This window comes from Camelus bactrianus, chromosome 25 (genome assembly GCF_048773025.1).
Source record: "Camelus bactrianus isolate YW-2024 breed Bactrian camel chromosome 25, ASM4877302v1, whole genome shotgun sequence".
NCBI classification, from domain to species: domain Eukaryota; kingdom Metazoa; phylum Chordata; class Mammalia; order Artiodactyla; family Camelidae; genus Camelus; species Camelus bactrianus.
This window is the reverse complement of record NC_133563.1, coordinates 20,742,843-20,757,072: the sequence shown is the minus strand read 5'-3', so window position 1 is coordinate 20,757,072 and position 14,230 is coordinate 20,742,843. Positions and strand designations below refer to the sequence as shown.

At 37.5% G+C, this 14,230-nt stretch overlaps 1 protein-coding gene across 2 annotated transcripts in view; it reads left to right on the top strand.

The window, feature by feature from the left end:
• Positions 1–14,230, top strand: part of RAD21 (RAD21 cohesin complex component) — a 52,026-nt gene that overhangs the window by 18,373 nt on the left and 19,423 nt on the right. The window contains exons 1-2 of one of the 2 annotated variants that reach the window (XM_074352942.1): positions 3,206–3,412; positions 9,981–10,158. In XM_074352942.1, coding sequence (XP_074209043.1) covers positions 10,015–10,158 — 144 coding nt within the window. In that variant the 5' untranslated portion in view covers positions 3,206–3,412; positions 9,981–10,014. Of the gene's footprint in view, positions 1–3,205; positions 3,413–9,980; positions 10,159–14,230 lie in introns of those variants that run through there. The other variant, XM_010972579.3, reaches the window with a different exon arrangement.

Here is a 14,230-nt window from a genome sequence, read left to right as displayed (position 1 = left end):
AATCATAAAAGTCATCAACTGAGTGAGCAGAAAAGAAAAGCAGATTATTTAAATTGAAGGAAGATTAGGTCTGTAATTTACATCTGTCTTGCCATGCTTTTAGTCAAATAAATTCACAGTTACTAAAATTGCAAATTTTACATTGTGAAACTGTACATTCATTGAATAAGTATTTCCAGGTAAAGGAAATACTGAGTGCAGCTAATTTCTATAGAAAGAAAAGTTAACTAACTGAATGTTTAATATAAGGAAATGAGTGAATATGTTGGTAAGATGGGACTTCAAGCCAGAACAGAATATATACCTTGTTCAAAAGATTCAGATCCAGCAGATTTAGGAAATTAGGGTTGCATGTGAAGTAACTAGATAAAAATTCACGAAAGGGAAGATGGGCACCAGTGGAAAGCTACTGGGTAAGAATAAATGGTTCAAGAGAAAAGAAGTGATAGACACTTGAGAGTTCAGTACGAGAGAGAGAGAGAGATAGTAAGAGAGAATTCTTTCAAATAAGGATTACAAAATGGTCATATAGCAAAGTACAGTTAAGAGGGGCATTTAGAGTATTTACTGATGTTCTTAAAAGTGGAATACTTGATAAATATTTGCCATACCTTGCTGGCTATTTAATTACTCAGAAGGTGGAAGGAGCAAGGGTAATAGTCACCATTTATGAGTAATTACCCAGTTTCAGCCACTACGCCAAGTACTTTGTATATATGATCTTATTTAATTTTCAGCAGTCATGAAAAGTATGTCCCCATTTTTATAGATAAATCAAAGCCCAGAGAAGCTCAGTATGTTGTATATGGTAAAACAGCTGGGACGTAGAAGAGATGGATTTGAACCCAAAGCCCATGTTCATAACTCTCCTTCAAAGACAGGAGGAAAAGATCTTAGATAAAAAAGTAATCCTATTAATTTAAATATTAGAATCATATTTGATACTAGAAATTAGGAACAAAACTTGTTTTTATTTAAACTAAGAGAAAATATGAGTGATTCCACTGACAAGGCTAAGAGAGGCAAGAAGTGGCAATGCATATTCATCTGACCATATTTTGAAATGGAGAGAGATTTAAACTGAAATTTAATATTAACAACAAAGAAGGATTCACCATGCAATGTAGCATTATCCATGTGATCCTTAACCTGACATAAGACTTTCCCCAGATGGTTTAGTTTTAGGTCATTTTGTAGCTGGTATACTCAACTTATTTTGAAGTGTTGAAACAAATTGTTCACTGGCAGAAATGGAATTTTTCTGTGGTAGAGAGTTTGTTAATGAAAGACTTTGTGCGTTTTTGGTTGGTTGGTTGGTAGAGGTTTTTTAGGGCTTTTTTTTTTTTTTTTTTTGAGATGAAACAATTGCCAGAGTTGAGTTTATGTAAAACCACACCAGCAGGAAGGATTTAAATGTTTTGAATGTTTAATCTCTATTGGTTGAGGGGAATCACATTGAAAATAATAGTGTTTGCTTCCGTACTCTTGGGATTTCAACAACTATCCTTGATGCCAGCCTCTCTTAAAGTACCCATTAAAAAACAAAGAAAAAAAAAACACATCTAAAAAAAATTTTTTTAAACAGGATATTCCCTGCATGAAAGTTTAAATTCCAGCTGCCACGGCCACTTGGCTAATGGACTCCAGCCTGTGAGCTGAATGCTGCCTCAAGCCAGAATCAGGTGGCCCAGAGAGCACAAAAATGCCCACTTCCTTATCCATCTGTTGCTACAACATAGGAAGGTTAAAAGTGTGTTGTGTTATATATTGTTAAAACCCTGAAAGGGTCCAGGACTTAAAGGTAACTGTTGCTGACAGTGAGGAATGTATGTGCTTAAATGTTTGTTTTTCCTGCGTATTTCTTTACCCTAAGATGTGTCTACACTCAAAAACTATGATAGACAAGTAATTATTCCTCCACTTTTAAGAAATTCCATAACTGCAGTTAAAAAACTAGCATGCACACTGTCTCACACACGGATACATACATACATACATACATACATACATACATACATACATACATACATACAACAAAACTAGCACAAGATTGGGCTGGATTAAAAAGTGCTAGGTATCCACATCAAAAGATGATAATCTCACTAACCTCTCCTCTGGCAAGGAGCATTTTGTCCACTTCTGGATGCCATTCTTTAGAGAAAAAAATTATAGAGGAGGATAATGGTGATAATGACAATGAAAATAGTAACAAAAATAACTTAGATTACTTGCAACGAGACGAGCAGCATTCCAAATGCTTGCACCCTATTAATTCATGGATCCTTGCAACGATCCTCAGGTGAAAAACCAGCAGCAGAGAGGCTGTTACTTACTCATGGTCATACAGGCAGAAATTGGCAGGGCCATTTTGTAAAGCCCTGAAGTTTGGGGTGGGATGGGCACATTTTTTTTTTAAACAGTGCTAGTGTTATCCTAAATAATACAGTCGATCAGGGAAGACTCTCTTGAGGAAGCGGCTTTTGAACTGAAATGTGAAAAATTAAGAATTTATTAGACAAAAGGGGAGGGGATGGAAACGCAAAGCTGTTCCAAGCACAGGGAACAGTGAGTGCAAAAATCTGAGGCAGGAGTGCCCTTGGTGCGTTCAGTGATTTATAAGGCGGAATGACTGGAGTACAGCGAGGAGGGTGGAGCAGGAGGCAGGAGCTAGATCATTGTACCATCTGGATCATTTTGGGTAATAGCAAGTAGGCCAATACTATCTCTTTATATCGTCACTATATCCAGACCCTAGCTATCGTGTTACGTGGTTCAGAGAAGACCATGTATAAATACAGGTTGACTGAATGAATGAAGCCCTACATTTTATAGAGCTTATATAAGGGCTTTATGTTACCTTCGTTGCTACAGAATCATTAAAATGAATTTTTGTGTCAAGGGCACAAAAAACTGCACAAAGACAGCTTTTTCCTTTAAAACAAGCGCAAGAATAAAGCTAAACCCAATTAGCACGTCTCTGGTAAGCACTGCGCGTGCGCCACTGGCCAGTTCCGCAACGCTCGAAGACCCTCGAGCAAGAGAATCACCTTTGCGCTTGCTCAGTTCGGGGCTGCTCAACTAGAGGGCGGGTTCTGGAGAAAAGGAAATGGTCATTGCGTTTGCGTAGGTCCTTCGGCGTCTTAAACTGGCTGCGCAGGCGCACAAGTACCAGTTTGACCGTAAACATCCTGCCGATTTGAACCGAGGATTTGGGCGGCAGGAAGAGCCGCGGCGTAACGGCAGCCATCTTGTTTGTTTGAGTGAATCGGAAAGGAGGCGGCGGCTGTGGCGGCGGCGGGAGCTGCTCCGAAGCTACACCTCACAAGGGCTCCCCCCCTTTCCCCGCCCCCTCCCCCGACCCTTTTCCCCTCCCCAGGCCACCCAGCCCGCCCAACTCCCGGAGGAGAGCAAGGTAAGACTGTCGGCCGACCCCTTCTTCTCCGGCTCCCTCCCCCCACCCCTTCCCCGCCGTCTTGCCGTCGGGGAGCGGGACTCCGGAGGGTGGGGGGGGGGCGGCAGGAGGAGGGAGAAGACGGCGCTCTCGCGCCCCGGGACGGTGCTGTGCTGCCAGCCTCCGAGCTCCCGGACGGCAGCGCCTCCCGCCAAGGCCCCTTGCCCCGGGCCCGCCCTCGGCCGGGACCCGCGCAGCCTGGGCCCGCATCATCGCCTGTTGGGTAACAAATGGTTCTGGTCTAGTCCAAGGCCCCAAAAGCCGTTACTCCGCCGGCCGTTCGGGGACACGCGTCTCCCCGAGGAGGCAGAGGAAACCCTGGGCCGCGGAGGGCGAGGAGGAGTTTGAACTAGCCCGCTCTGGGGACTGGGCCGCCTACTGCTCGGGTGAAAATGGCTGTCTGGGAAGACGCGGGATTCCGGGCGGGAGGTGGCGGCCAGCTCGCCGCCCGCGGTGCCAGCTCCTGGGCCCTCAACTGTCCGCCGAGTGGGGGTCAAGAACATGCGGGCCGTGCTCTCGCGGCCACGGTGGAGCCGGCGGGTGGCTGCGGGCCCCTCGCCAGGGACTGCTGCTGCTCCCCCTTCCCTTTTTTGGGAGGGGTGGAATTTTTACGTTGGGGGGTATCAAATATTGGACAGACCAACGGAAAACGCGACCCAGGGAAGTGGCCTCTGATTCTTAGGAAATTAGCGTAATTGGTTTTCCTCCGCGACTTTCCTAACGAGTAAGGGTATTGAGTGTCGTGGAGACGTTTGGGGGAGGTGTGTGTTTCTGACAAATTCCTGGTGTCTTTTCCCTCTCTGAGAAAGGCTTTGAGAATGATCTACTGTAATAATGTGAGGGTGACACTGTCTAGTTGTGATGCCAGACTAAACGGCCTTCTTCAAATTTGAAAGAAGGAAACGCTGGAGGGTTTGGCCACCTTGATGATTTGTTTGGCTGTCTGCAGAGTTCAGAAACGCGCTTGTATTTTTAAGGGTTTCTAGTAAAGACTAGTGTTTATGGGCTTTTTGCAAGCGAAAGTTAGTATCTTCTCTCCTTATACTGTTTAGAATAATCATTGAATTACGGAAGAAAACTGCTATTTTTAAAACATGAATGTAAATGCCAATGAGCTGTGTGATTGTGCAGAATTTAGAAGACAGGTTGGAGAAGCTTTCCTAAGTTGTAGAGTCATTATGTATTTAATGTTAGAGGCAGCTAACCAGTTACTTTTTAAAAGTTTTGGTGAGGGCATATGCCATATCCACTGATTAAATTGCTTGATTGTTTGTATGTGAGGCGACAGCACTGCAAAAACCAATGGACATGGTGCTTTTTCTACACAGGGCAGAATTACATTGACAGAGGATAACCTTTGCCTTTTTTATGTTTGTGAAAGCAATACATTGGTACACTCTAGAATTAACTTTTCTAAAGGATGAGAATGAGTTCCTGTTTATTGGAACGCAGAAATTCAGAGAAATTTTCTCTCTTGGGTACAGAAGGGGAATTTCTAATTATTGGAAATAAACATTTTGCGTTTTCTGTTTAAATGTTGTGATGTCAGTTGTTAGGCTTGATCATACTAACTGGTACACGTGCTCTGCTGAGAGATTTTTTTCCAAAGTAACTTTGCATTTACAGTGGCATTGTGTTGGATATGTGTTCTGTTTAATTCTTACAATTGTTTGGTAGACATCCCCATTTTATAGATGAGAAGGTTAAGACTTTGATGTTAAATCACTTTTAACTATTACAGAACCACTAAGGAGGGAGTTGAATTTAAACCTTGGATTGTCTGATTGTAAATCTCTTGTTCAAAAAACTTTATTACCAAGGGGGAGAGGAGCTCTAATATGCAGTTGGAAGTGCCTTTTGTCCCTGAGACACTCTCCCAACACTCCCTAAAGAGATAGTTCCAGTCTTACCTGAGTTAGATGTTGATGTTTTCCAACTTAGTAATCACCGAATTTCCACCTCCCAGGTTTTTATAGTTAGGGAAAATGAACTACACAGATTAAGCAGCTTAACTTGCTGGTTAATGGCAAAACACTCCCAATATAGTTGTTTTTACTTTGGACAAGTGATGTTTATATATGCTTCAAGTTTAAAAAAAAAAGTCCAACAGTACAAAAGGGTAGGCCTCACTTCTCACCAGACCCACTTTCCTAAGGTGACCAGTATCATCAGTTTTATTTGTTTTTCACAGATATTTTATGCTCTTACAAGTGCATGTTAATATACTTGTATAGAGGAAGAGTTCTCTGGATTTTTTTTAAAAAATACTTACGTATATCATTGTTTAAGAGAGCATGGAATTCTATTGTATGATTGTATTGATTTGCTGAAGGTCACTTACTAGGGGCTAGGTAGGTAATTTCTAAAGTGTTGCTTTTAAAAGTCAGCTGGCAAGACAGCATAGTGTTGTAGTTAGACATGTGGGCTCTGAAGTTCAGGTTCCACTTGCGTTAAATACTAATGACCTTTGCCACGTTCCTTATCCTCTCCTTTTCTGTTTCTTGGTCTGTAAAATGGGCCAGTATTTATAAGATTATAGTGAAGAGGACACAAAATGCTTAGAGCTTAGTACTGTTTTTTTTTTTTAATCATTGTTATTACTTGTACATCCTCAGGTATACCTTTGGTTTGTTACTGGAAGTGCAGTTTCTGGCTGGAAAGTAGGAGTGTTCAAAATTTTCAGATGATCTTGTCAAATTGCCCTCCAGAGAGGTCATACTAATTTATACAGCCATTATCCTGCCCTGCTTTCTAACAGAAGAGTGAAATACCGTAATGATTTAACATCAGTGTAGAAACATGAGCTGTAGTTTGACTTTGTTTTTTTTTTTTTTTTAAGAAATTGCTTTTAAAAATTGCCATTTTTGCATTCTTGAATATGTTCTAAAATGTCAGCTTCCCATTCCACATCAGAATTAAATTACTTTGAAGGATCAATTTTTAAAAATTGCTGCTTTAGAAAAAATTGAGAAATCATGAAATTGCTAAGTTATGCTTTAGGACCAAATGCAGGCTTTCTGCTAAGATATTCTGTAAAGGATTAGCAAAATTTAGAATCTTTAAAACTCAAAGAGATTAATCAAATTTTTTTTAAGATTGGTTAAATATTTGGTATTACTAAGGAAAAATGGTTTAAGAGGCAACAGTGATTACATTTTATTCTCATTTAGATATAAGCCAGTAGTTGATCCACCGCTGTGTATCAGGCTTCCTTTACTTATTAGGGTGATTTCCTCTAGCTAATTGTTTCCCAGATTAATTTTAGCACCACTCTGCTTTAGTTACTCCTCATCCCATGCCAGAAAGCATCTATTAAGGAATCTCTGCCTCAGCATAGCTGGGATATTTTAGGCATAGTACTCTGACTAGCAGCTGAAGTGCTGGCCATGAGCTACCGACACCTGTTGAGAAGTGCCAGTAGTGTCAATTTCTAAATTTCCAGAATTTTTTACATATATCAATTGTGAGATCACTTGGTGTATTTCATTTTCTTATTCATTAAACACATATTTAGTAGTTGACATGCAGCCAGGGACTATTCTAGGAGCTAAATATTAAAGAATTTTTACTTATCTGGAAAATGACTATCTTCCGAAGTGAAACTTGGGGCTTGTTGTGTGTGACAGTGACTGTATTTCTAAGAGCACATTGCCATATTGGATTTATGCAAAATCCCATAGATTGTATTTATAATGCTGTAGAGGCAGCTTAATTTTTGTGCTAACAAACTTTAAGGCTTGAAGTAGAAGTGCTACAACATAGGAGGCTCTCTTTGATTATGGGAACCATGTTTTTATCTGTAAAATACTATGAAGTGGGATATAAGGTATGCTTGAGGTGTTATTCTTTAATGCTTCTACCTTAGAGTGATCTGAATTCTTCCTAGTTTAAAATTCCTTAGCTCTTTTCTTAACATGTGAGAGAAGTTGTTCACAACATTAGGCAGTTGATGAAGCCTGTTTTTTGAGAAAATTTTCCTAGTGTGAATTAATGATCCCCTGGAAGCATCTGGTTCAGAGAATGAAAATTTCAGGACTCTTTTCCATTAAGTGATGGAAAATGGAGATGAGGCAAAACCTAACTGAATTACTCTTGCACCACCACCCTCCCAAACATTTTTGATAGGCATGAGATCTCTTGCCTGGGATGTGTTTAACTAATATATACGTATATTCTGTACCTTGTTGGAAAAAATAGGCAGTTTTTAATTGAAAGTACAATAAGTGAAGTTCTTGTTTTAAAATTTATAGTCCCTTTGTAAAAACATGAAAATTCAAGTAAACTTGCTCTGTACTTTTTTAAGCTAATTCCAAAGAAATTTTACATTCCCACTAGCCATGAGAAGCTTCTTTATATCTTCACCAGCATTGGTGTTGCCATTATTTTTTATTTTAGCTCTTGTAATAGGTGTGCAGCGATATCTCATTGGGTCTTAATTTACATTTTCCTAATGACTAGTGATGCTGAGCATCTTTCTTGTTCTTTCTTTGCCATTGGTATATTCTCATCTGTGAAATTTCTCTTCGTTTCTTTTGCCCATTTTCTAGTTGGGTTTTTTTTTTTTAACTCTTTAGTTTTCAGAGTTCTTTATATATTTTAGGTCTGGGTCCTTTTCAGATATGTGGTTTGCAAATACCTTTCACCATTTTCTACCTTTGCATCCTCAGTGGGCTCTTTCATAGAGCAAAAGTTCTTAATTTGATGAAGGCCAATTTACAGGTTCTTTTCCTTTATGGGGCATGTTTTTGGTGTAACATCTGAAAATTCTTACCAAGTTCTAGATACCAAAGGCGTTCCTCTGTGGTTTTTTTCTTAAAATTTTATAGTTTTACATTTAAACTTGTAATTTATTTTGAATTAATTTTCACATAATGTGTGAGGTTTGGGTTGAATTTCATTTTTTGGTCTGTACATCATGTTCAGTTACTCAAGCACCATTTGTCAAAAAGAATAAAAGACTGCCTTCCTTTGAATTTGCTTTAGCAAATTTTTAAAAAAATAAGTTGGACTTAATTGTGTGACTATTTCTGGGTTCTGTACTCCGTTCCATTGATCTATGTGTCTTTCTCTTTACCACACAATGTTGACTACTGTATAAAAAAAAAGAGTTTTAGAAAAATCTTATCGGTAGCTATTTGAAAAGCCTCGAGTTTTGACAGGAGCAGTGTTACACCAGTTTAACTAAACTGTATATCATGCTATATCCAGTCACCTCAGAACATTTTGTTCCCGCAAAATGAAAACTTGCATTTACCAAAAGTCTGTATACACAAATATTTATAGCAGCTTTATTTGAAATAGTCAAAAACTGGAATCAACCAAATGTCCTTCAGTATGTGAATGGCTAAGCAAGTTGTGATATAGCCATTCCATGGGATGCCACTCAGTGATAAAAAGGAACATACTGTTAACACATGCAGTTCTTTGATGGACTTTTGGCATGTCGTTGAATCTAAGAAGCTATTTGGAAAAGTCACATACCGTACCATTTCATTTATGTAATATTCTCAAAATGATAAAATTTGAGTGAAGAACAGAGTGGTAGTTGCCAGGACTTAGGAACGGTGGGAAGCAAGGGACAGGTGTGACACAAGTTTAGAATAAAAAAGTACTTTTCATGCATTATGAGTGTGCTTGAGTTTGTTTGTTTCTGCAGAGGCATGACTTACCTTGTTCTAGTCAAGGACATTTTAGAAAAATAAATTCATTTGGTAAAATAAGGGGTTTTTTTTAGAAAAATCTATGGGAGAGGGAAAATGCACGATATAAGGGAAATGTCTTTTTACACAGTTCATGTCCTCTCCTGGTTGCTTCCTTATTTCCTTAGGTATTTTTTCTTAGGTATTGTTACACATTAGCTTACTGAAAGAAAATAAAAGGTGAATAACATTTTTATTTCTTCTAAGACTATTTCAGTCATAAGATAAATTGTATACTGTATCATTGTCCTAAATTTAATATTTAAAGTGTAAGTAGTCAAGTACTTTTCTAAACTGCTTTCCTGTAAAATGGGGCTAACCTACTTATTGTTGCTTGGTGGAATATGAAATGCTTACTGTCATGAGGTAGCAGTTATTGTATACATTAAGCTGAGAATCTGAATTTTTAATGGGGTCCTAAAAATAGTAATTTCTTCATGGAATTAACACTTGATGGAAACTTCAAAAAAATGTCTTCTGATGACAATTTTTACTTAAAGGGAAAAAACAAACTAGCACTTTTATTTTAATATGTCAGTGGGACATGAAAGTGATCTGACTCTTGTCCCCTTTCCTTTCAACTCTTAGTATTTTGGGGTCTTTTTCTTACCCTCTCAAAATTAAAGCAATAGGGTTTTTTTTTTAATGCATACTATACTTCACTCAAGCCTTTTAATATTTCTCATATTTAAAAGAATAGGAACTATAACTCCATTTTTTAATGTAAAAAAATTAAAAGATTGGAAACTTTTATTCTCAGATTTTTTGTATGTCTTGATAAATAATTCACTTCTTGTGTGGTATTTATATTAACTTTTCTTCCCCTTTAGGTTTCATAGTCCTGTTTCATAGTCAACCAGAACAATGTTCTACGCACATTTTGTCCTCAGTAAAAGAGGGCCTCTGGCCAAAATTTGGCTAGCAGCCCATTGGGATAAGAAGCTAACCAAAGCCCATGTGTTCGAGTGTAATTTAGAGAGCAGTGTGGAGAGTATCATCTCACCTAAGGTATGTTTGATGTTGATATTTTTATTCACTTTGTTGATTGTTCATTGGTGTGTGAAATAGAATTCTATAAAAATGGCTTCCTAGGTTGGCATCTATGTATATTGGGGGCAAGGAAAATCCATGTATTAGCCAGTTTCAATATGATACCCTCTTCTTTTTAAAATATCTGTTAAGTACACAGATACTTTCATTTGCCTGTTTTAATGGCAGATAAGCATGGATGGACAGTACCCATATATTTTATATTTGGCTTTCTAGATGTTTTTATATTAAATATGTGTCTACATGTTCTTGATTTAAGAATGTACAAAATGCTCAAAATAAGGATTCATTAATTAGAAAATGTTGCAGGGGCCAGCTCTAACTACCTTGTCCGCCTAGCAAGTAGTATCTATAACACTTGCCCCACCTCAGCTTCACAGGCCTACTTCCTGTTTCTTGAAGATACCAAGAACTTTTTTTCCCATCATGGAACTTTTGTACTTGGCTATGCACTTCTCCTAAACATTCATTACAGTGTCCCCCTAGAATGGAAGCCTTGAGAATGTCCTTACTTTATTGGCCTTGTTACTGCTCTGTTCCTAGAGGAGATTTTATCGATACCTTCTAAAGCAATGGTTTTGACCTTTGGATTTCACAAGTGGTATGACTTAAATTAATATGTGTTGGGTTTTTTTGTTGTTGCTGAGAAAGGATCATTAAAGTACACAAACGCAATTTTTGTTTACAGGTCCTTTCCTGGACTTTATATTTATACGTACACATACACACATACATGCTCCAGTTTTCCTGTTGTGAAGGGGTTCCAGATCACACCTGTCTGGACCAGCATTGGGAGTTGCTCTTCTTAGAATTGGCAGTCTGGACAATGCTGGCATAATGTGTTAAATAGAGTAGTTCTTTATTGCTGAAAGAGTGAGGGGAATCTCAGGAACAAAGCTGGGATATAGCAGAGACTTGTTCAGAAAAGTTACTTAGGAAAGTAATTATTTTAGGTGATATGAAAGTTTGTGTTTGGAATTAGAGTAAATTATAAAATTTCTGTGTGTGAAACTTTGGTTTTAGAGTTACAGCATAGAATTTATTGATGTTAAAGATGTTTCTATTATGTTATTTCTAAGACTATACTAATTTGAAAACTTTACTTAAATGAGAATAAGTGATGTGTTGTTCTACCATCCAGAGAAACGTTTAGTGTTTTGGTGTGTCTTCTAGACTTTTATATTTGCATGTGTTTTATGCATAATTTGTCTCCTTTTTTACAACTGCATTCAGGAAAAGCTCTGTTCGTAATTCTGCTGTCATTTTTAATGGTTGCATTGTACAGTGTCATAATCTGTTATCCACAGAATGTAAGTTTTTAAAAAAACTGGAAACACACTTGACTGAAATTGAAGTGAGGTCATTTGTGTATATACAAATGTGTATAATTATGGAGGGTGGATGTTGCAGACACTCCTGGAAGTGTTAATATACGGCATGTGTGCTGCATTACCTTTATAATATTCGAAAAGTTCTGAATTCCAAAACACATTTGGCCCCTAGGACTTCAGATAAAGGATTATGGAGGACCTGTAATTTATTGTTTTGATTGTGCATGATTTATTTTACTTGCCTCTTTTGGGGGTGGGGGGAATAATCCATATTTTTTCTCCAAATTTTTTGAATTTTTATCCCCCTAGACCTGTATAATGCATCCACTAAAAATTATAATGCTGAGAACAGAGGTTTTCCTGAAAGTAGGCTCATTCCAAAATAGTATGGTGCAGTTTTCATGTACATAGACACAAAAAGGAAAAATCGTGTACATGCACGTGTAAAAGCCTTGAAGGCATACTGAAACATTATTAAGGATTTCACCAGGTGGTAGAATTACAGGTTGTTTCCATTTCCTCTTTTTAAAAAAACAACCATTTAGTAAACATAAAAGCTTGGGAAATCTTTTGTTCACATCTGTCAGTCTTTCCTTAATATTAGCAGGTAATATACTTATTTTTAAGATTTCTGATATTCATTAACAATTTGCTCTGTGGGGAAATTGTACCTGTTTGCGCTGCTGGTCGAATTGTTTGAGAAGATGATATTTTCTTTATATAGATAAGTAAGTTTACTGAGTTAAATGGAGACTGGAGAAATTGAACTCTTTTTCTTGACTTTGATATGTGTGGCTAATCTTTAACATCCATAAGCAAATATTGAGGATGATTTGGCTTTAAAGGATAGCAAAGTTTTTCATAGTGTGCTCAGAGTACTTATACCCCATTAGGGAGGGACACTACAACTTATTTAAAAACCATTTCTAAGTGTGTTTATTTGTTGATTGATTTTTTTTATTGTGATAGACTATAAAGATAAAAGATCTCCACAGGGTGAACTGACTTAAAATTTTCTGATGTTTGCTTTTAGTGTGCAGTTCTTGCTACAGGGCAATGTTAGGTTAGTCATTTAGAACAAATGTTAGACACACGGCTCAGTCGCAACCGCACGCCTTACTTAAACCCGCACCCATGCCTCTCCCTGTCCCTCTCCTTCCCTGTCTCTGGTTGGAACAGCCCCTCCAAACCCCTGCAGAGCTTTCCCCAGATGTGTATAGCCTGTGTTCTTTTTCATACCTACACTTAAGATTGCGTTTTTCCCCTTTTTTCCTCAGGTGAAGGTGCAGTCATTAATTTTAAATTTCCTATGACTACATCATAAAAGGAGATTCTCTTCTTCCATTAGGAAGTGTTTTAATTGGGTGTTACTTTTCATATCAGGGATTTATCATCTGATAAGTCCTAGATTTGATCACAAATTTATTATAATTTTAGATGCCTGAGAATTTATAACACTAAACTTCATGATTTTTAAGTTATGTGATGTGGCTATAAATGTAGAACCTGAAAAAAATTATTATTGTATTGTTATTGTGTATTACTGTAAATCCAAATCTTAGACTGCTGTAGAGAGTACACATAAAACTTAAAAATACAATGTTTTATTTAATAAGTAACATATTAGTCATAATTTAAGCTGTAAACAGATATTTACCAACTTTCTTCGCTTCCTGAGAATTTGATGTGTGTGATCTGGAAAACAATCTGGTAAAGTTGAGTTCATGTTTTCTTGTTCTCTCAGAAAAAAATTATTATGGCCAGAGAAATATTGAATCATTCTGTTTAAATTGGGTATTGACTTCTCATTCTTTTCCCAACTACTGTGTCTCATCTCACACTGGGTCCCACTTAAGCATTAATCAAGATCTCCTTTGATAAAATAGGCTGAAGAGTATATTTTCATGTGAAAAAAGATGGGTACCATTGTCCTTCATCAGTTAGTGTGCTTTCCAGTCAGGTAATAAAAATTTGATCAGCCATAAAAAAGAATAAAATAATGCCATTTGCAGCAACATGGATGGACCTAGAGATCATCATTCTAAGTGAAGTAAGCCAGAAAGAGAAAAATACCATATGGTATCACTCATATGTGGACTCTTCAAAAAAAGAGAAAAAAGGACACTAATGAACTCATCTACAGAATAGAAACAGACTCCAAGACATAGTAAACAATCTTATGGTTTCTGGTGGGGTGGGAAGGGATAAATTTGGGAGTTTGAGATTTGTAGATGTTAGCCACTATATATAAAAATAGATTTTAAAAAACAAATTTCTTATTTATAGCACAGAGAACTATATTCAATGTCTTGTAATAACCTTTAATGAAAAAAATAGAAAACGAATATATGTATATGCATGACTGGGACTTGTGCTGTACTAAGAAATTGACACATTGTAACCAACTATGCTTTAAAAAAAGGTGAAAAGTGACTTAAACAATAATGTAATTAGCAATCCTGTTTAACTAGAAATTTAGAAATAGGAAGATCTACAGTTTGTTCAGCAGTTCAAAGATGTCATACAAGGACTTACCTGGACTCACCTTTCTTAGTTTGTTGGCTTCTTGTCCTCATGCTTATGGCCTTATAGTTAAAGGGCAACTACTCCAAGCCCTACCTACTTCAGGAAGGGGAGAAGGAAGAGAGGACTGTTTGTTTTTTTTTGTTGAGAAAATCTTTCTTAGAAATTCTCTGACC